The sequence below is a fragment of the Selaginella moellendorffii genome, unplaced genomic scaffold (assembly GCF_000143415.4).
Source record: "Selaginella moellendorffii unplaced genomic scaffold, v1.0 SELMOscaffold_29, whole genome shotgun sequence".
Lineage (NCBI taxonomy): Eukaryota > Viridiplantae > Streptophyta > Lycopodiopsida > Selaginellales > Selaginellaceae > Selaginella > Selaginella moellendorffii.
Window position 1 is genome coordinate 489,147 of NW_003314290.1, and position 22,297 is coordinate 511,443.

Here is a 22,297-nt window from a genome sequence, read left to right on the forward strand (position 1 = left end):
CCTCCACGTTCTTGGCTTGTAGTCTACTTGCATGTCTTAAGTTTCTTGGCTCCCTTTCATTTGTGATCGAGTTAGAGCTGGATTGGCAACTTGATCCTCCAGATCGAACGATAACTTCCATGGCTTTCCTGGGAGCAAAGGCAGCGGCATGGACAAGCGCTTCTCCTCCTCGCAGCTTGCGTAGCTAAGATGCTACTGGGGCCAGTTCGAAGGGAGTGCGAGCAAGAGGGACTTGTATTCGCCCAAGTCCAAGATGGCTTGTGTTGTCCCCTAAAGCCTCCCCATTTCCATCTCACCCGGGCGCGCGAGGCAAGATAGCGAGAACAAGGTAAATCACGGTTTACTGGTGAATCCAAACCCGTTAGTGTTTTTAACATGTTTAAAAGAAGCATCTTTTTGTATATTCTTTCACTGGAGAACAAACAAGCAGCAGCAGCAGCAACAAGGACATAAAGTCTTACGCTTCTTGATGGGCACCACAAGACTATAAACATCGGCATGGTCTGTTGAGTAGAGGCCCTTGCAGATGAATCCATTTGTAACATTTGGCTTCACGTCGTGATCATCGACTTCTTGCTTGATCACGTCTTCTTGTTCTTCATCATCACCCATCTCTTCCTCGCCAGGAGCTTGTGCTTGGAGGAGGGAAGAAGGTCTTGGCGCGGGCTGCGCGGTCTCTCGGAAATGCTTTGATGGATCATCTCGGCTGGCGCTCTTCATCCGCTTCTCTTCTTCTTCTTTTTCTTCTACTTCCTTTACCTCTTCTGGTGCCTCTTCATGCGTCTTTAGCACACTCCAAGCAGCAGCATGCATCGCCCGGCCAGCGCTCTCTCGCGGAACTGCATTTGATCGAGAAAGTCGCGGCTTTGGTGGAGGCGGAGGTGTGAGGAGTCTCTCGCAGGGACACCTATCGCTCGGCCGGCGCTAGCTGTGGAATTTCTTGCTGCCGCTCTCTTCCGAAGCATTCCTGGCCGGCGCTTGGAGAAAAGGCCCCGATTTGGTAGAGGCGGAGGTGCCAGGAGTCTTCGATCGCCCGCTGGAGAAAGGCGTAGAGCCTTGGTAGAGGCTTAGGCCGGGACACCGATCGCCCGGCCAGCGCTAGCGGAGTAGCTTGGTAGAGGCGGAGGTATCGCCCGGCCGGCGCTGGCTGCACAAGATCTCATCGAGACGGATATGAAATTCAACGCCCGGAGTTCATCAATTTTATAAAGAAACTCGCTCGTGTATCACCCAGGAAATGGATCGCTCTTGTGCAGATGGTTACACAGATGTTTGAGGTCATAAAAAACGAGCCGGGTGGTGGACGTAGGCAGAAATCACTGCTCCACAACCTTTTGATCTCTTTCGCTGACGGTGGATATAAACGGAAGGGTCTCGTTTTGCAAGGCCGAGTCCGCTGGCTCAGTTCTTCTTAGTGACTCGTCGTGATTCGGCCACCCCAGCAAGTCTCGGACAACATCCGACCAGGCAAACTCGAGAGCCTCGCTTGTCAATCGTACTCCAAGGTCGCTGCTCCAGAGGGAAGTTTCTGTCGATCTCCACAGATTTGGGGATGATCATGTCAGCCAGGATGAGAGCAGTGGTCTGAGGCTGGTGATGGCGTGCTCGCGTTCGTTGCAAGGCTGAGTCCGCTTGCTGGGACTGCCGGAAGAATTTAGTCCCTTGATTGCTAACGCGGTGAGATCAACCTCTAGATTTCTTTTCTTCTTCCTAACGCACATCGTGTTTTTTTATTATTGACGAAGCCCAGGAAAGGTGGTGGCCCTTCGCATAAAGCACACTGTAGGCGGTATCAATCTCCTGCAAGTAACAGGAGCCTCTCATTCGACCTTTGGCTTGTTCGTTCTCTAAAAGTTTTTCTCGGGGCAGAGTGGATGGCGCAGAAACGAGCCTGAGGTTTGATTGAATTCTTTGGCTTGTTCATAGCTCTGCTCATTGTTGTCGCTGTTTCTAGAGCCGACGCCTACAGCAGTGTGATTTTATGGGAGGTTGCCACGGAACTAGTTCCTTGTAGGGACGGAATGAATCCAATGCAAGTAAGCTCTTCTAGCACGAGGAGTCCTGCAAGCCGGATGATCTGCGACCGAAGCGATTGCCTCCAAAGATCTCCAGCTGGTCGCAAGTCTGGTGGAACTCCTCTTCGACTAAGTTGCAGCATGGACAATGACGCATGGGCGATGCAAGACGACGGAACAGTGTGACTTTCAATTCCTTCCATCAGCGTTCTGGATCTTAAACTGTGGACAAGCAAGTTAGTAGGACATGAAATTTACCTCAAGAGCAGTGAATTTTGGTAGAGCATTTGGACTCTTTCATGGAATGGACTCTTTCAATTCCTCGTTAAATCACAAGAGCCTGTGATTAAATTCCTGGTGTTAGATACCCGTTTGCCCAGCATCTCCTATTGTGCAGCTTGCTGAAGAACAGCTTTCTCTACTACAACTCCATCCATCATAAGTGGCACCCGGTCGCTACTATTCTGCTTCTAGAAACCCGACCGCCAAGAGAAAGATCTGGCACCCGTCCTATGGTCTTCGTCTATCCGCGTCTATGGAATCAAATACGCAGGCTCCTGGATGCTGGAAAAGAAAAAATAATAGAGAAGAGAACAAAGCAAATGGTTTCTGAAAGATCTTACAAGGTGTTTTGGAGCCGAGCTCACGACTTCCGATGGAAGGTCTGGTCCCGATCCAGAAAGCCTCGTCACACGGGCTTGGCAAGGGCTCGGGTTCTATCCATCTCCATCGCCAGCGTCTTGGAGCCCGGATTCGTCCTTCTAGAGCTCGTTCCAGGTGAATCCATCCCCGCATTGCAGGCATGGGGTGCCCGCTAGCGATGGCAGAGTAGCGGATCGGGAAAATTTCGTGTTCTTCCGGGGGAATTCGAGGTAACAGGCTCTTCCGGCACTTGCGGAGAGGAATTCCGGGGAAATGCAGCTATAGGAGGAGGCTGCAATGAGGAAGGCGATGAGCAGGGCGCGAAAGAAGGGATCCGCGCCCTTGGAACTGAGCAGGTATGTGGCAATGCAGGTAGATATCGATTCTTTTCTCATGAACTCTTCTTGATCCAGGGATATGTATGGATTCATCTTGAGGCCACACCATTTGCAAAGGTACCGGGAGTTCACATCAATTTACAAGGTGCTTTGTAGTTTTAACGCGTTTTTCTGTTCGTTCTTCGTTTACTCTTTCAAAGTTTCTCACCCTGGCGAGTTGTGTAGGAAGAAGAAGCGGAGCATTTCTTGAGAACTTACGGTGATGCTGAGGATTTTTCAGCCCCCGTAGGAGCTGAAAAAGGCCATCTCTCAACATTCAACCAAACCACGAGTAAATGATGACGCTTAAGACCGATAGCGTCATAGGAAGCATCTTGAGGCCACAGGATTTGCAAAGATATCGCCCAAGCAGACGCGTTGGCTTATGGCAAGGTCAGTGAGAAATCTCTCTACGATCTAAATTTCTGTCTTCAAACCCTCCAGGAACTTCGAGCGGAAGGATTATTTGATCCCTCACAAGGTAAGTTCTTGTTCTTCTTTCCTTGGAGCTCCACAATTACCATGTTCTTACAGACTTTCACCGGAAATCGTCCATCCCTGAGCATGCAAGTCACCACGACGTGGTGCTGTGGAACTCTATCATACATGGCTACGCACAGAGCGGTGACGGCGAGCAAGCTCAACTCCTTGGTGTGGAACTCGGCGGAAGGTACACACTTGGCCTTCCCCGTGTTAGGACACCGATGAACGCGCGAACGAAGACCACAACGCTGCTCAAAGGTGAGGACCTGGAAAGAGAGCATGACACATAACTTTGTCTTGAGTGTATCTTCAGGGGAAAACCCAGCTACTTCACCCTGTATTTCCTGGGCCTGGAGTCTCCCGTGGCTCTCGAGGACGAGGCAAAATCAGATGAAGCAGTGCAAGATTTCTGCTGATCGCTGAGTCATCAAGGACCTGAGTGTTTAGAAAATAAAGAGGTTTTGTTTCTCCATCACTAACTCCGCGTTGGAGCAAACTGAAAGCTGTCCATTTCTTGTGCTTACATGGATTGTCTAGTGATCTCCTGGAAAGAGCAAGAGCAAAGAACATAAAAATAAGCGATTTTTACACTTACAGGGATTTTTTATCCACATCCTTAGAATGTTACAGCAGGTATGATCGCTCTGGAATTCAAGTAACCGTCTTCCACACAAAAACATTCAAGTTTTTAAGCAAGCTTCTTTCCCGAGCAAAAATATCGCCGCCTTTCGGAAACCCAAAACCAAGTGAATGAGATATCTAATCAACCGACAGAAAGATCACAGGTAAAATTAGAAACGTAAGTGCTAATGGAAGAAACTAAAAGACGAGGACGACTCAGAACACATTTGGAGGCAATCTAGAGTAGACCTCCTGGTACCGAAGGAACTCAATCTTGATCCAGTAGAGATCAACCGTGAAGTGGTCTCCACAGTAGCTGAGAATGGCCTCCAAATCTCCGGCACCCCCAAGCACCTTGGCGGTGTCAAGCTCGATCTGGTAGCCCGGAATGCCCGGTCGATCACAGTCGACACCGCCATGCCCAACCCCGCTGAGCAAAATCCCCTGCTCTTCAACCAGCCACGCGACAGTCACGGGATGAAGCGCCTCCTCCCCAAACGAGATGGCTCTCGCCGTGATACCATCACCCGCGTCGTCTCGCTCGAACAACACCGCCACCATCTGCCTCATGCGCGTCTTCAAGTAGCACTTGAGCGCCAGGAAGATCTGGACCTTGGAGCCGGGGCTATGGAAGTAGGCGTCCTTGTAGGAGAGGAGCTCGGGCAGCGTCTGGCACTGTCCAACGTCGAGGATGAATCGCGGCCATGGGAAGCAGCCAGTCTCGGGCTCGAGCAGGTGGAGAGCGTCATGGTGGGCTTGCAAGCTCGCGAACTTGATGTTTCCACTTGGGGGATAGGCGAATCGGAGGTACTCCACCATCCAGATCCAGTTTAGCGCCGGTCGGAAGCACCTCTGAACATAAGCAGTGATAAAAGATTGGTGTTTCCGCTCCACGGCAACAACTTTGCCGCCAGGGCGTACCACGCACGACGCCCCTAGCTTCCATAGCTCGCGGTAGCGCACGAGCTTGGCTGTGGTCCAGCGCTTACCCAGCACGCACTCTTCGCGGTTGTTCCATGCCTCCCAGTCGAGGTCGTCGTCGTGCTCCGCCTTGCGCTCCACTGCCTCGAGCGCCCGCTTCAGCACCGCCTCAAACGACTCTCGCGGCATCCTTAACGGTTCACACCTAAAACCCTAAAGCTCTGCGCTTTATTAGTATCAAGAACAGGACGACTCAGCACCGTGGCTGTGGCGTGATCCTTATGACGAATAAGGTAGCTAATGTGGAACTAGATCTTGATCATGCATAAGAATGAAATGCTCAATCAATTATGTATAAAGAAGGTTTGAAACAGAGAATTTTTAAGCCTTGATGTCACTCATGGCACCAGTGTTAGTTGCCATGTTCCCTGAGATTAATAACGTTGATATTGCATATAGAAAGCAATTAAAAGAGCAAGAGAACTGCAAAAAAGCAATATTTAAAGAACTGGCTAGCCAACACTGCCAAAAAAGCACTTTCCATCTTTCTCTTGTGTGGTAGAAAAATTCTTTTTGCAAGATTGATCCTTCCACAATTATAATAAAAAATGTTGAATGTGAAATTGTTGCAATTGTGGCTATAGATATCAAGAGTTATTTGTTGGCTAAGTCTTTTAATTCTTCTTTCATTGCCACAACAGCATGAAATCAATATTGCGGGAACATTTATTAATTTCTGCTGAAGCTAATTGAGGAATTAGTTATCACATGTACTTAGACTGGATAAACATAAAGTAAGAATTTCTATATATTTTTTGTTAAGTATACAATCGGAAACTCATTTGCTAGTTTGCACTATAGTCTATTAATATTTTATTTTGGTTCGATTGGTTATTTATAGAAAGTGTCTAAATCTATCTATTAGCATAATATTATTCTATATTTAGGTTTTTGAAGTTTTTGAGTTTGTATCGCTAATTTATTTGAGATATTATTTAGCATTTTATGGAGTGTGTCGTCTATCTTTGTTTTAATGAACATTGGATAAGCTAATGCTAAATTGTAAGAAACTAGATTCAAGAGACAATCCATAGGTAAAGGGAAAGAGCCCATGAGTAATAATGCATTTTATTTTTCAATTGGTTAAAGGTATTAAATATTTTTTGGTTTGAATTAGGTAAATTCCTAAAAAATTTAACTCAAAAGCTTACATAAGTGAACCCCTTAATGGTATCCTTGAAGAACAGTGTTATGGATATGATTTTGATAGCACTTATCTAGGGAGTGAGGCTAGAAAAAATGAAATATATTGTTATTTTATTGCATATAAAATATTCAATATTTTTAATTATGATTTTAACCTTTCAATGCTAAGAGAATAGTAATAGAAAATAGAATTAGAATGACAACAATCAACACATACAAGATTTGGATTGGAGAGGTATGAGAAGAAAATTTAGAGAAAAGAAAAGTTGTTTAATCAATGTTACACCATTTTCAATCCATTGCTTAATTCACTAACTCAAACCAAATAAATTGAGGACGATGATTTTTGGAATGACAATAAAAACTATCCTATTCTATGAAGTTTAAAAGGGACACCTTGAACTTCTTTTTCTTCAAAATTGGTGCCGCTTCTTCCAGGATTTTTACCTGTTGACTGCAAAGAACAACTGAGCATAACGGCTCACACCAGACTTTATCAAAAAAATATTGTAATGAGTTCCAATATTGTAATTTTAATTAACTTAGATTTATTGTAGTGCACCTTATTTCTCTCCCCTTAAGCCAACTGAAAAAGGGGCAATTGCTTGATGAAAGAGCCCTTAATGACTATTTTATTTGAATTTATCCAAAATTCCAACGATCCATGGGTAACAGTATATTCAAATTTCATCTCATGATCATATGCGCTACACTCACCCCCTAAGCCCTTAATGACTATTTTATTTCCCTAAGCCTTTAATGACTATTTTATTTCCATTTATCCAAAATTCTAAAGATCCATGGGTAATAGTATATTCAAATTTCATCTCATGATTATATAATCACCCCCCTTTAGAAATGTCAATGTACTCATTGACTATTGGGTACAAAAGGAAGGATTCAATATGTACAATTTTAAATTTTAGGGGTAGAAATATACTTTGCTCAAGGGTATATTATATTTTTAAGTAGCCACTAATCAATGAGAATCGAACCCATACCATTTGCTCTAATACCACATATAACTCACTTTATCTCTCTCCCCTTAAGCCAACTGGAAAAGGGGCAATTGCTTGATAAAAGAGCCTTTAGTGGCCATTTTATCCCCATTTATCCCCTAAAGTTCCAAGGATTTACAATAACAATATATCCAAATTTTATCTCATGATCACATGCGTTACACTTATATATAAATGAGCCAAAATAAGATCTATCAACTATTCACCATTTCATCACAAAGAGTGCAAGCCATTCTTGAGTTCACAAAATGAAGATTTAAGCTTATGATTTGAGCTCAATTTTCAATTATAGTATTATATAAACATTATAAAATTCATAAAATTAAGGTTTATAGTGAACCTAATATTTTTACAACTCTACACTTTATATAGATAAAAAAATTCTGGATGACACTTCTTATCCATGAATTTAAATATTTATTATATGCCATAATAGGGAGGTTCGTTAGAATATAACATAAAATAAGATTTTTTTTTGCACAAAAAGTAACTTTATCACTTTCTTAAATCTATACTATTTGTTCTCAAACTTTTAAATATTATATTTATCATGATTTAAATATTAATAAATTTAAAATAAGATTCTTTTATAACTGTTTGAAAGAAAAAAAAATTGTTAATGTAAACTTGTTACATATAAAAGAGAGACTTGGTTCTTTTCTAGAATATATTTTTGAGGGGTTTATTATAATATAATGTCTAGAATTTATAGATTTTTATTTATACTCTCATTAAAAGAGAAATATACACAAATATTCATGAATTCTAGTGTTGGTAATATTAACTTTTGCATGTAAATAACCAAAAGGAATGACTCAAAATATTGTTTATAAAGGTTTAAATATAAAGAGAAAGAGCTCATAACTAAGAGTATAATTATTTTTCCAATTGGTTAAGAGTCTTGAGATAGTTGGGGTTAAGTGTCTTCAAATTTGAATAGTACTAAATTAAATGACCTCCTAGAAAATACAAATATAGGAGCTTACATTTAATATCAAAGAGGTCTCAGATCCAACTTTGGCTAGGAGTTTACATTCTAATTTTTCTTCCCAATGTAGTAATTTAAGGGTCAGAAGTTGCAATAGCTATTCCATTGCATAATACAATAAAATCATACAAAAGAAAGGAAAAAAGGATAATAAATATAAGTTTAAGATAGATGCAATGACAAAAGGTATAACAACCTAGGTGTAGGAAAATGTCTTTTTACTTATTTTAGAGAATTGCAAATCCATGACTTTTAAAAAATGCTTTATTTGTTTTTATCTTCTAGTGGAAATAATGGGAACAATTAGTATAACAATATATATGCTTTCATAACACATTATAATATTCCACCCCAAAAGACTATTATGAAATTTTTTTGAGATGGTAAAGATAGAAATAGAGACATATAAGCGTTATGGGCAGTATTCCAAAAGGAAAACTCTCACAAGTATATGAAATGGAAAGTATGTTTTTTAATAAATTATATGAAGTATAAACATTTTATATTATTAGTTGAAAATAAACATCAATACTCTTGAAAAATTTAATTAGCTCCAAAAGTCTTTTATAATTTAGCAATAGTAAGGATTGCATGATGTATATGAATATGCACTTTAAAATTCTAGTATAAGGTGTTGATAAAGATCTAATATATATGTTTATAAGGAGCATATGCCTTCCTATATTCCTTATGCTTGGTAGTTTAAATATATAAAAGAAGGAAACTCTTGAATAACAATTATGTACTTTCCACCTTTTATTTTGACTATATACTTATTTGTAAATGTAGTAATATACTATAAGTGACTAAATTTTCCATTCTACTTTAGCTCAGACTTGGACTCAGACTTGGACTCGAACTCAGACTTGGACTCGGACTCGAACTTAGCCTCGGTCTTGGTCTCAGTCCCGATCTCAATTTCAGTTTCAGTCTCGGTCCCGGTCTCGGTCTCGACCTCGGACTCCATCTCAGGTCCTTCTCGGACTCCATCTCAGATTCCATCTCGGGTCCATCTCGGACTCCATCTTGGGTCCATCTCGAACTCCATCTCGGACTCCATCTTGGGTCCATCTCGGACTCTATCTCAGGTCCATCTCGGACTTCATCTCGGACTCCGTCTCGGTCCATCTCGGACTCCATCTCGGACTCCGTCTCGGTCCATCTTGAACTCCATCTCGGACTCCATCTCGGTCCATCTCGAACTCCATCTCGGACTCCATCTCAGACTCCGTCTCGGTTCATCTCGGACACTTTCACGTGTCATGTGTTGGTCCTTTTAGGTTCATTTTTAGAGCCTCGCTTATTGCTCGCTTCGTGCTTATTCCTCGAGCACTTTGTTGGGAGTTCCACTCCCACTCTTGACCTTTTAAGTCAGAGCTTTTAGTCCAAACGTGTTATGTTCGTTTGGCTTTCGCTTTGGCCACTACCACGTGGCGCCCTTCCGGCTCCATTTTGGGGCCTTGGGATTTTGTGTCTCACATAGTCCTTTTATGTAGTGATTAAAGATACAGTCACATGGTGAGGAAGTCCTAGAAGTCAGTGGGACTTAATGGTTGGGCCCTTAAGCCTTGACCCAATAACAGTGTTAGCAAGCATGGTCATGGATAAGGACTTGGTGGGAATTGAAGAAAGGACATTAGGAAGAGTGTTCCCTTTGTCTTCAAACATTTTAAAGATGCTAAGGTGTGGTCATGGGATGACCTCATGGACAAATAACCCAGTCTTTGAGAGATAAGACTGTGATGTAGGTGGTGTTAGACCACCAATGTGACAAAAGTGAATGGGCATAGCCTTAGCGTATTAAGTTGATATATCGATAATACCTTTGGGTCAGTCATGGGATTAGACACGTGGAGCACTAGGACCAAATGCAAAGGTTGAATGGCATAAATGCCAATTTTCGGGGCTAACATATCCCCAAGTTGGGAATAATATTTATGAAGGTGATAAGTGAGATTCTTCCATGTGGTCAAAGGTGGGATTAAATAATCTGAGAGGGTGAAAGCCCAAAGTGTTTGTCTCCCAGACCCTTGGGGGTTTGGTGAGCTCCAAAAGTATAGTGAGGGGGAGGACTGTAGTGGAGCCAGTTTGACTAGGAAAGGCTAGTTTGGCCCAGGAAGGCTGTACCCAGTGTTGGGTGATGAGCTGCCCACTGGGAGGTCCAAGACTAGAGTAAACATGGACTAACAAGCAGGGTAGCTTGGTGAAGTGTTCAAGAGTCGGCTCTAGTTCCCCCGGGAGATTGACTGGCCGATGCTCTTAGTCCAAGTGTGGGTGGCACTACCTACTTGGATACCTGGTGTGGCTTAACGAAACCTCGCTCTAAGCCCACGACTAGAGCACCCAAAGGCGGAAGGCGGGGAGAGTACCCACGAGGCTTGTGTAAGGCCACAGTGTTTCGAAATGTTGCCCCAAGGTCCCAGACTATGAAAAGGAAGAGGAGCTGCCCCATAGTGTAGAGACCAAGGACACGGTCATGTGAGGAGGAAGTCCCAGAGGACCATGGGACTTAGTGGTCGGGCCTGTGGGCCTTGATCCAGTGGCAATGTTGGCGAACACGGCCATGGGCAGAAAGGGACTTGGTAGGGACCGGAAAGGGGATATTGGGGAAGGCTATTCCCCATGTCTATGGGCATCCTAAGGATGCTAAGGAGTGGATTTGGGATGATCACTCATGGACGGATAGCCTAGTCTTTGAGAGACGAGACTGTGATGTAGGTGGTGTCAGACCACCGATGTGACCAAGATGAATGGGCATGGCCTTAGCGTAATGGGCTGATATGTCGGTAGTACCTTGGGGTGTCAATCATGGGATCGGACACGTGGAGCACTTGGACCAAGTGCAAAAGTTGAATGGCGGGGATGCCATTCTTGAGGCTAACAAGCCCAAGTCCAAAATAGGACTTATGGAGGTTGTGAGTGAGACTCCTTCATGTGGTCGGAGGTGTGGTTAAGTGACTAAAGTAGAATGGAAAAATTAGTTGCTTACAATTTAATATTGGAGCTGTTCTTTAATTCTACTTTTATTGGTGCTCAAGTATATCACCATTGATATTGGCATTGGAAGGTCCTAGGAGTGGGCCTATCCTTGAGGAGTAGCATGTTGAGAGGACATGGCTCTCCACTCAAGTTCATGCATGAACTTGGGTGCGATGTCGTGGATAGAAAAGGGGCCAGTAAGGGAACGACTTTGGGATCTTAGGAACAGTATAAAGGTTTCCTCAAAAAGTTGAGGATGTGATCCAGATGAGTGTTTGACATAGCCAACTGGCTAATGTAATTGTGGTAAACAACTATAGTTGGGATCATGGGAAAGATAGAGACTCCAAGGCAATAAAGGAGTCACAAAATTATCCTCATATAGTTGAGGTTGGTGCTCATGAATGTGAGATCAGAAGTAATGACCGCAAGAGGTCAAATACGGAAAAAGACACAAGTCCTTGAAATGGTAGCCGGAGCTACCTCTAATAAATGCTGGAACAACCGAAGGAGTTGGGGGTGCACTCAGAGGATGAGTTGGTATTCTTATCACATGGACAAGTGCCTAAGGGGCAAAAGGTTACCCCAAGAGAACAAATCAAGTGTCGGAGTAACACTTGCAAAAATGGTCCTTGTGAGTAGGACTTGAATACAAGAAGTTGTATTCGAGCAAACTGGCACCTCAAAAGTAGGACCTCATGGGTCGTCGGATGACAAAGTCCAAAAAAGCTGAATGACTCAAATAGAGTCAAGGAATAATCCTAAAGGATTGATGGAAGCATTTGGACTTAGGTGTCTTGTACCTCACGAAGGATGGGGGGGATCATAAGATCCAAAGATGAAAATAAAGGGTATCTCATCAATGGCAGAATGTGCCATACTAAAGTCATGAGAAAGGTGTTCCCCAAAAAAAGAGAGCAACTTTGGCATGGAGTTGAGTGTAAACACTATAGTGTAGTGCTAACTGATAGTTGGCATGAAAAATGATTGTTTTGGTCTTGGCAAAGACCTAAACACAAGTAAGAAGTGTCATAGAGGTAGGTTTGTGGAGCCGTTGGTGTGGAGACACCAAATGTGCCAAAGTGAGATACCTTGAGGTTATATTGATAGGTTCATGGGAACCCTTTGCCAAGGGAATGGCATAACCTAAGTTGGAAGGCATGTGGTTGGAGTGTGGTGACCAAAATAATGATGGAGGTGTGGAAGCACTAAACAATGAGTTGTAGGATTTGACAACTATGGGGCAACTAAGCAAGAGGTGCAAAATAATTGGTTAAATGAGTAAAAGGTAATTACCCAAGACTTTTTGATGGCATGAGGAAGTTAAATATACCCTTAGAGGGGATAAATTGCTTATGTTACGATATAGGGAGTCAATGTCGAAAAAAGAAATACTTATTATCAAGGAGACCATCATTGGGACACCTAAACACTCTAGAACACCAGGAGGTGGTGTTTAGTGTCGCAAGGGCAATAAATAAAGCCCAAGGGACTAAATCCCTAGCGAATGATGGATAGGAGATGCCATCTAAACGTCCAAGGTTGTGAAGACGGAAAGAATCTATCTATCCGATTTGGACAAAGCCAAAAATGAGATTTTGGCTAGGCTAGTGATGGGCATATCGAGGCCTATAAGTAGCAATGGTAATCCCGGTATATGGGATTATAAAGTGAGCATGCCTAGATTGAGGAACCACTCCCTAAGCTATCGGGTAGGTTTATCCCTATGAATACTTGCTAAAGCATGGTAGAAGGTGCAAAGCTATCCTCCTAATCTAGAGGAGAATAACCAAAGGAAACATATGAGGCTAAAAGGCAAGTAGTATTGGGATGAAATTGAACCATAAAAACCGAAGGGCATAACCAACGGTGGTTATGCAAGTTGGGAGTGGAGAATCAAGAGGGTGCTCAAGGATATTGCTACTAACAATCGTGATGCCATAAAGAGTCTAAAATGTGGAATTATCTATTAGACCATATGGTGAGTAGGGAGCTTGCGAAGGAGAAGCCTTTGCAAACTAAAGAACAAAGTTCCTTGAAGGTTCCAGAAGATAATTTTAGGTAGATAAGTACTTAGAAAGCTAAGTGTAAATAGTTCTTAGAGCACGCGAAATCAGAGTGGCACAACAGAAGTGTGGTCTTGAAGCTAGCTATGAGGCGAGGCTATCAAGGTTGGGGAAGTAGTTCCCAAGTGTTCAAAGAGAGGGTTTTGAACAAAAATCAATGGTCAAGGACTTTCACGCTTATGCATGAACCATATCACGGTGGCCGGATGACTTGCTAAGCGAGATTGGCGAGTCAGGGGAACAAATCCCCTAGTTGAAGGTGCTAACTTCAAAAGGGGTGGCCCATGGGGCCGAGCATGGAGGAGTCCATGCATGATCACAAACTTGTCAAGTGAGAGGATTTGGCAGTGCAGAGGAACTAGGTTCCTAAGCTGTGATCTATAGCGCGCTTTAACTATAAGTTGGTGCATCAGCGTGGGGAATCATGCCAGGCATCCTGTGCGATGCCATCTGTAGATGCATATGCAGAGGTTGGGTTCAAGTCCTGACCCTCTAGTGCTTGGGTTCGAGTCCTAAATCACTAGGGTGTGGTGATAGTTTGGAATATGAGGACATTCATTTTTCGGTGGTCATGGACTTTCAGTGAGGAGACTGGTTTGGGCACACTACCAAGCGAGGGATGCCTCGGAGTCGTGATGCACGGTTAGATTACTTAGTGTGGCTCGGCATATCTAACTTGAACACTTGGTGCGAGTGGCACCAAGGACATGGTGAATGAGATGGGGACACTCAGTCTTAGTTGTTATGGACCCTTGGCCAAAAGGGCTGGCTTGGGTGCACCGCAAGTGTGGGGGATGCCCCCAGGGTTATAGTCAACAACTTAAAGGTCTAGAAGACTTAATACCTATTGGCAAACTTGTTAAGGTGCCAAAGTTAGATCACTATGTGGTCTTATGGCTAAACCAAGGACAAGGTCCTTGTGAGGTTAAGGGATAAAGTTCCTAGTTCAAAAGTGTTGATTTGAACTATTGATGATGGTGTGGCTTAGTCAAGGTGACCAAGTGGGAAGAACACCCAAGGGAAGTGAGCTATGTCAATACGATGGCATAGTAAGTCCAACGAAAGTAGTCTCTATAAGAGATCCAAGGGAAGGTTTCAAAAGTTAGGCCGTGGATAGAGCCCACAGCAGAAAATGTTAAAAAGACGTACTAGGGGTGAACACCCCTTGGACTTGGCAAAGCAAAATGTTTGTTATTGAACCGAAAGGAAACCTCGAAAATGGAGGTAATAATTATATGTTATTAGGTGCAACAATCAAGGATAGGAGTAAAAAACTAGTGGCTAAGAAAAAAGCCATGGGAATCATGGGAAAGAATCCAAATGGCAAAGTTAGGCCAAAAACACTAATATGTTGGGTGCTGGAAAGGCAATGTTCCCCAAGGATGGATTTCCGACAACTCTAATTTGGCAAAAGTGGATGCTCCAAAAGGGGGAGCAATGAGGTAGCCAAATGATAGGGCCATGGATAGCCCTAGCACAAAGTATGATAACTGAAACTTAGTGCCCAAGGTGGCACGAAATAGCAGAGAGGATGATGGTGCCCTTAAGTAGAGAATTTTCTAGGATGGGGAAATGGAGTTACATAATATGTGCAATGCAAAGTGTTGGAGACACCTAAGAAATTGACTTCAAAAAGTCAAAAAGTAAAGTTCCAAAGTGCAAACATTCAATCAATGGAAATTGAGACTATTCAAGAAAAAGTAGTGGGATTGAGATATAGACGGTGTCTCTAAGAGGTTTAGCGAGAACTAAACCAATAAAAGGAGAGAACCACTATAAGTGGTCCAATCAATCTCTAAGTTGGAAAGATTACCCTCCTTAAAGGATGGGTAAGACACGATGAGCCTTCAGTATCAAACCATTAACGAATATTGGCGAGGTGTCAAGAATGGAAAGGGTAATACATGTTAATATTACTTTATAAAATAGTTTATTGTTCGATAAGGACATCAAACTTTGTCTATGGGTGGTGGAGTTGTGAGACACAAAATCCCTAGGCCCCAAAATGGAGCCGGAAGGGCGCCACGTGGTAGTGGCCAAAGCGAAAGCCAAATGAGCATAACACGTTTAGACTAAAAGCTCCGACTTGAAAGGTCGAGAGCGGGAATGGAACTTACAACAAAGTGTTCGAGGAATGAGCACGAAGCGAGCAATAAGCGGGGCTCTAAAAAGGGACCTAAAATGACCAACACATGACATGTGGAAGTGTCTGAGATGAACCAAGACGGAGTCCGAGATGGAGTTCAAGATTGACCAAGATGGAGTCCAAGATGGATCGAGACGGAGTCTGAGATGGAGTCCGAGATGGAGTCCGAGATGGACCGAGACGGAGTTCGAGATGGAGTCCGAGATGGACCCGAGATGGAGTTCGAGATGGACCCAAAATGGAGTCCAAGATGGAGTCCGAGATGGACCCAAGATGGAGTCCGAGATAGAGTCCGAGATGGACCCGAGATGGAATCCAAAATGGAGTCTGAGAAGGACCTGAGATGGAGTTTGAGGTCGAGACCAAAACCGGGACCGAGACCAGGACCAAGACTGAGACCGAGACCGAGATTGGGACTGAGGCCAAGGCCGAGTCCGAGTTCGAGTTCGAGTCCGAGTCTGAGTCTGAGAGGGTGAAAGCCCAAAGCATTCGTCTCCCAGACCCTAGGGGGTTTGGTGAGCTCCAAAAGTATAGTGAGGGGGAGGACTGTAGTGGAGCCAGTTTGGCCAGGAAAGGCCAGTTTGGCTCAGGAAGGCTGTACCTAGTGTTGGGTGATGAGCTGCCCACTGGGAGGTCCAAGACTAGAGTGAACATGAACCGACAAGCAGGGTGGCTTGGTGAAGTGTTCAAGAGCCGGCTCTAGTTCCCCCGAGAGATCGACTGGCCGATGCTCCCAGTCTAAGTATGGGTGGCACTACCTACTTGGATACCTGGTGTGGCTCAATGGAACCTCGCTCTAAGCAATGATAGAGGGTATAACGAAAAAGCTCTCCTACTTATTTTAGAAAATTCCAATTTTATGACTTTCAAGAAATGCTTTTTATATTTATTGGCTTTAGTGAAAACAAGGTGACAATCAGTATAATAGTACATATACTCTTGTGATACACTACAACATCATGCACTTGAAAGACTACCATGAAATATTTTTTGAGATGGTAAAAACAGAAATAGAGATACAAAGTATTATGAGCAATATTATGAAAAAAAACACTCCTAAGTATATCAAATAAAAAGTATGTTATTTTTATTAATTATATAAATTATAATAAGTTTATATTATTGATAGAGAATAAACATAAATAATCTTGGAAATTCTAGTTAGCTCCAAAAGTTTTATATGATTCAACAATACTAAGGCTTGTATGGTGTATATGATTGTCCATTTTAGGTTCTTGGTGTAAGGTGTTGATGAAGATGCAGTACATATGCTTGTAAGAAGCATATACCTTCTTATATTCCTTGCACTTCGTAAAATCTAGACATATGAAGGTCTTGAATGATAATTGTATACTCTCTACCTTCTATTTAACTATTTACTCTTTTGCAAGTGCAATGATGTATTTCATGAAGAGTATCTCACACTTAAGCATTTGTGCTAAGCTTATTTTACCCTACTCTACTTGAAAATAGTACTAACAAATTTAATTGCCTTACTTTTTCTTACTAGCCTTCTATGTATCTCTTTAAATATAATGCTAATTTTGTCACTCATGTTTCCAACTTTCCTCCTCTCAAAATTGAAACTAAATTTCTCAAAGTTTTCAATCTCATCCAAGGTGAGTGAAACCCCACTAGTAATTCTTTAGGTATTGCATTAGATTTGTCACTATAGTGTCTTTAAACCATTTTGTATGGTTGGCATCGGTGTTGCAATAATATAGCTAGTATCATTTCGAAAATCCTTCTTGCTTTCATTCCCATGGAAATATGAGGTTGGAATAAAAACAAATTTATCACTATGGATTTAAGCCCAACATTTGCCCTTTAGAAGCATCCCCACACACCTTATATTAGATTTTATTGGCATATAGTAGATTGCTTATTACTTCAAGTCTATGTTATGGTAAGTGATTTTAACATATTATGATGCACTCTCTTCATCAACCACATGAGGTGGCTCAGTCCAAGGCCATTGTTTAGTACTCAACATTAAGTTTGTGAGAACTTTTTTCTCCAAAGTTTATACTAACATCTTCACTAGCAAAGGAAAAACAATGCTTTGAGTGGATGAGCCTTTTTATCACAATTAAAAGCCTAGGGAGTGTACTCCATAGATGTGCCATAAACCACTTCTTCCACTACAGCTGCTACTATTCATGCAATGGAGTACTTTCTTCTTCATCCGATCTTATAAAATCTCAATAAAAGGCTTTGTTCTTATATATCTTCCCTCCTAAAATGTTAAAACTTTTGAAGACTACTCTGTAGCACATATCAAATTCAATAGATATGTTTTATATAAATTTAGCTTCCCGTTCCTTATAGAGGAACATTAACTCCAATATTTACTCTCAGAGAGATTCATAGTTAGGGTGTATATGAAATCCTTAAGTGTTTAGTCATAATGAAAAAGATGCTATTAAAAGGTAATGAAAAGAAAAGAAAAAAATGAAACCAACATAAAAAGAATGATATCCCCACTGAAACATTTTAACTTCCCACCACCCTAACCATAACTCAAGTTGTGGTAGACAACTTGCATCTGTATACCCATCTTCATGCCACCACAATTGAATTTCGTTTGCTTTTGCCTCGTGTTCTTCTTCAAAAGGTGCAACCTAGCATTATTTGCATAACTCCTTAAACATTAACTAGAAATTTAGTTTGATAAGGTGGTAGTGCTAATTTAGGATTTTTTCTAAATTAAGTTCTTTCACAACCTTTGAGGGGTTAACCATTTCTAAAAAACTTGCCCAAACACTATTCTAATTAGCCCCAACCCCATCTAATATGAAACCATAAAAGCTACTAAGCTTACTAGTCCACTTTAGCATAATATTGGAGAAGGACTTCCAAAATATTTCCTAAGCCATCTAGTCTTGTGTTTTGCAATTGTGAAGTTGGAATATAGCCTGTGAAAAGGGTAAAATTTACAACCATTTTAAAATAGTGAGAAAAATAACTACCTCAAATCATACACATGAGCTCCTATGGTTGTTCAACTTAATATCAGCTCTATATGTTCATGTTCAAAATGTACATATGTATTAACAATGTCATTTAACCCAAACATATCCATTCGAGAAACAAGATTTACACCAAAGGCAAAGCCCATGGTAGACATCTTGAGGACAAAAGGGTGCTCCTACTTATTAATGACTTGATCTTGAAATAAACTCTTGTGAATAAACTCATAGGGATAGATCCATTTTATTTCAAGGATAGAATCAATTTTTTACTGCAATTTCCCCTCTCGAGATTCACGCATCTAAGATTTTATCCTAAATAACACAAAACATAAAAAAGATATTATTGTAAAGTACATAGTATTATTTTCCTACCTCCTGAGGCTAATCTCAGGTTGCACACATCATAGTAAGTCCCATAAATTAGTCTTGTCTAATTGAGTTTTTTTGCAGCCTAGATAGAATAGGGTGCTTATAATAAAATTCTTGAGCACCATCTTTTGAACATGCTTTGGAGTTGCAAAAGAATTTCTCACTATCTGTATTCACACAACATTAGTATACTTTTTATAATTAATAAAAAAACATATTTTTTATTTGATATACTTGCAAATGTTTTTTTTGCAATATTATCTGTAATACTAGTGTGTCTCCATTTCTATCTTTACCATTTTAATAAATATTTCATAGTAGTCTTTTAGAGGCATGATGTTGCAATATGTTGCAATAGTATATATACCATCATATTGTCCACTAGAAGCTAAAAACAAATAGAGAATTTTTTAAAAGTCACAGAATTACAGTTTTTTAAAATAAGTAGGGACATTTTTTTACACCCAATTTATTACACCCTTTGTCATTGCATTTTTTCCAACTTATGATTGATATGCTCGCTATCTTTTCTTTCTTTCTCTTGTGTGGTTTCGTTATGTTATGCAATAAGACCACTATTACAACTTTTAACCCTTGAATTATTACCTTAGAAAAAAAGATTGCAAAAGTTAAAATTACTAACACTAAAACTAATAAACATTTGTGTATATTTTCCTCTTTTCAAATGAGAATGTAAATGAAGATATATAAATTGTAGACATTATACTATGACAAACCTCTCAAGAATGTATTTTAGAAAATGAATCAAATCTCTTTTTTATATGCAACAAGCTTATATCAATGGTTGTTTTTTTTTCCTTTCAAATGGTTATATAACCTTACAAAGAATCTTATTTCAAATTTAATAATTTTAAATTCTGATAAATCTGACATTTAGTAGCTAGAAAGCACAGAATATGGATTTAAAGAAATGACAGGATTAATTTTTCTGCAAATAAATCTTTTGTTCAACAATTTAAATACTTACTATATGCCATAGTAGGGATGTTCATTGTCCTTTAGAACATATTTTAGAACATATTTTACCTATATAATATAGTTAAGTTTTCAATAAACCTTAATTTTTTAAAAATTTATATTATTTGTATTATACTACAATTGAAAATTAAACTCAACTCACAACTCATGAGTAATGGAGCAGCTGTTGTATGTGGATCATTTCTTGGATTACTCCGGCATGAGGGACTCGATGCTTACTTCACTCGGCCGCAGCAGGAGTTCCTGCTCTTGTTTCTGACTGGTAATGAAGCTTCCATGCATGACAATTGGCCAGGATGATCAAGGAAGCCATGGACAAAGGCAAGGTCTACACGGCACACTCTCTCGCGCCTTTCTTATGAACGTTCTTGATGTAATAGAGATCAAGCGTGAGATCAAATGCAGGATCTACGCAAGGAACATGATGAGCAGCAGCCAAGGTCTTGTTTCGATCTGGGAGACTTACGTTTTGCTCTACATACAGCGGCCACATAGAACAGAGTGGGAAAAGATTGATACAAAGAGACCTCAAGCTGAAGATTATGCAAGTTGGGACGTGAAGATTTTCCTGGCTACTGGAGAAACGAGGGCTTTGAAATGCTACTCAGAAAGAAAGAAAACTACTCGCTTCATCACTGGATCATGTTTCCTGCAAAGATAATCTGAAAGGTTTTGAGTACCTTGGTTGTGAACTTAGAAAGACCGGATTGGCGTGGAGGGAGGAAGTAAACCACAGCGAGCTTGACACTTGAGGTAGTGGTGCCGAGCAGCGATCATCTCCTTGTGCGTTAGTCCCTGTTTAAACAGATTCACCATGAAAAATTAAATTGCTAAAATTTCCCATTGATGTTTCTTACTTTTGGAAGGTCATAGAAATCGTCCAACGTCAGAGAAGTTCCATCTTCCTACGATCAGAAAGCTGAAAACGATAGAATCACCAAGGACCAAAAAAATGTACCTTTATTTTCCCCCTCTGGAGCTCCCTCTTCCTGGAAAATAAATCAAACGATCAATCTACAATACCAAGAGAGACAAGCAGACCACCGCCCACGCTGATAGAATAGTGGTTCCCTTAGCGGAGTACCCTCGAATCCACCATCGCTAGCGCGAGGGATGCCATGTGGGATGCTTTGTTTTGTTCTAATGGAAATATCAAAAAGGTTCTCGTTCCTACAAAACGGGTCCTAGGGTTTCAAAACTATCAAATGGCGATTGGTCTTCAGAACCAGGGAAGTACGTGCTCGATGAACAGCAGCCTCCAGTGCTTGCTACATACGCCACGGCTATCAGATTTCTTTGCAAAGTCGGACAAGATCAGGGGTGAAGTGGCGAATGATTTCAGGAAGCTGATCATTGAGAGCATGCGTAGCAACGCGAGCGTGTCCATCAAGCCAGGACCCAAGCTCCAATCTAGCCCAGGCTCGCAACAGGATGCACAGGAGTATCTCATGTTCCTCTTGAATGCTTTGGATCAAGAGCTGAAGCAGGGTCATGATATGAGGGCTGCCACGAAAATGAAGCCTGTGAAATCAGGGAGAAAGGATCGTAAAGGTGGTGGTCAAGTGCAAAGCTCGCTAGTTGCAGAAATTTTTGAGGGTCAGAGCAGAACAAAGCTACAGTGCCCAAAGTGCTCCAACGAGGCCTCGGTGACACTTGAGACATTCATGTCTCTCTCGCTGCCAGTACCGTCATCGACTGTGGGCAACACCATTACCCTAGAATCGTGCATTCAAGAGTACACAAAAGATGATATGTTGGATGCATGGTGCTGCTCAAAGTGCAAGAGTAAGCAGCACAACATTTGCAAGAAGATGGAGTTTGTGAAACTTCCAGCCTGCTTGATTCTCCATCTCGCAAGGTTCAAGTGTGATTCGTCTGGAAATGTCGAAAAGATTGATACTGCCATAGATATTCCAGAAAGTGTGGAGATATCGGGGCAGCACTACTCACTATATGGGTTGATAAACCACACCGGTGACGCTGATTACGGGCACTATACAGCGAGTATAAAACTTGGAAACAGTGAGTGGTATGCATGTGATGACGAATCGGTGGAACATGTTTCAGAACACAGTAGCTCCACAGATGCATACATTCTGTTTTACCAGAAAACTTCTTAGAGCGCATGAACATTTGTAACTCATGATAATAAGTTAATTCACGACCATATGACGGAATGTTTCGTTGTCAGATCGCAAACTTCCCTGACAAGAATGTATTGACACTGAAAAAGGAGACAAGTAACCTGCTTGTTTCCCCAAGAAGCTGGAGCTTTGTATGCATAAGCTCGAGGAATTAAGAATTCTGGACAACTTGAGAAAGCAAGCAAAGATTTACTCATTTCACCTTGATAAAGACAAGCGGATCGAGTTTTACACATGGTCCACGCCTGGCTGGTAGGAAACACAGAACAGACACAAACAAAAACACGTTTACCTTGGGGACTTTTATGTCCGACTAGTTGTTTGTTGAATCGGTCCCCTTATGTCGGCAT

The 22,297-nt window shown here is 41.5% G+C and overlaps 1 protein-coding gene across 1 annotated transcript; it reads left to right on the plus strand.

The window, feature by feature from the left end:
- Positions 1-21,008: 21,008 nt before the first annotated feature.
- Positions 21,009-21,923, plus strand: LOC9646008 (putative ubiquitin carboxyl-terminal hydrolase 11). The gene has a single exon (XM_024680775.1). The coding sequence runs from the start codon at positions 21,009-21,011 to the stop codon at positions 21,921-21,923; it is 915 nt and encodes a 304-aa protein (XP_024536543.1).
- Positions 21,924-22,297: the final 374 nt, after the last annotated feature.

Coding starts and splice junctions, on each gene's coding strand:
- LOC9646008 (XM_024680775.1), top strand. CDS start 21,009: ATGGCGATTGGTCTTCAGAACCAGGGAAGTACGTGCTCGATGAACAGC.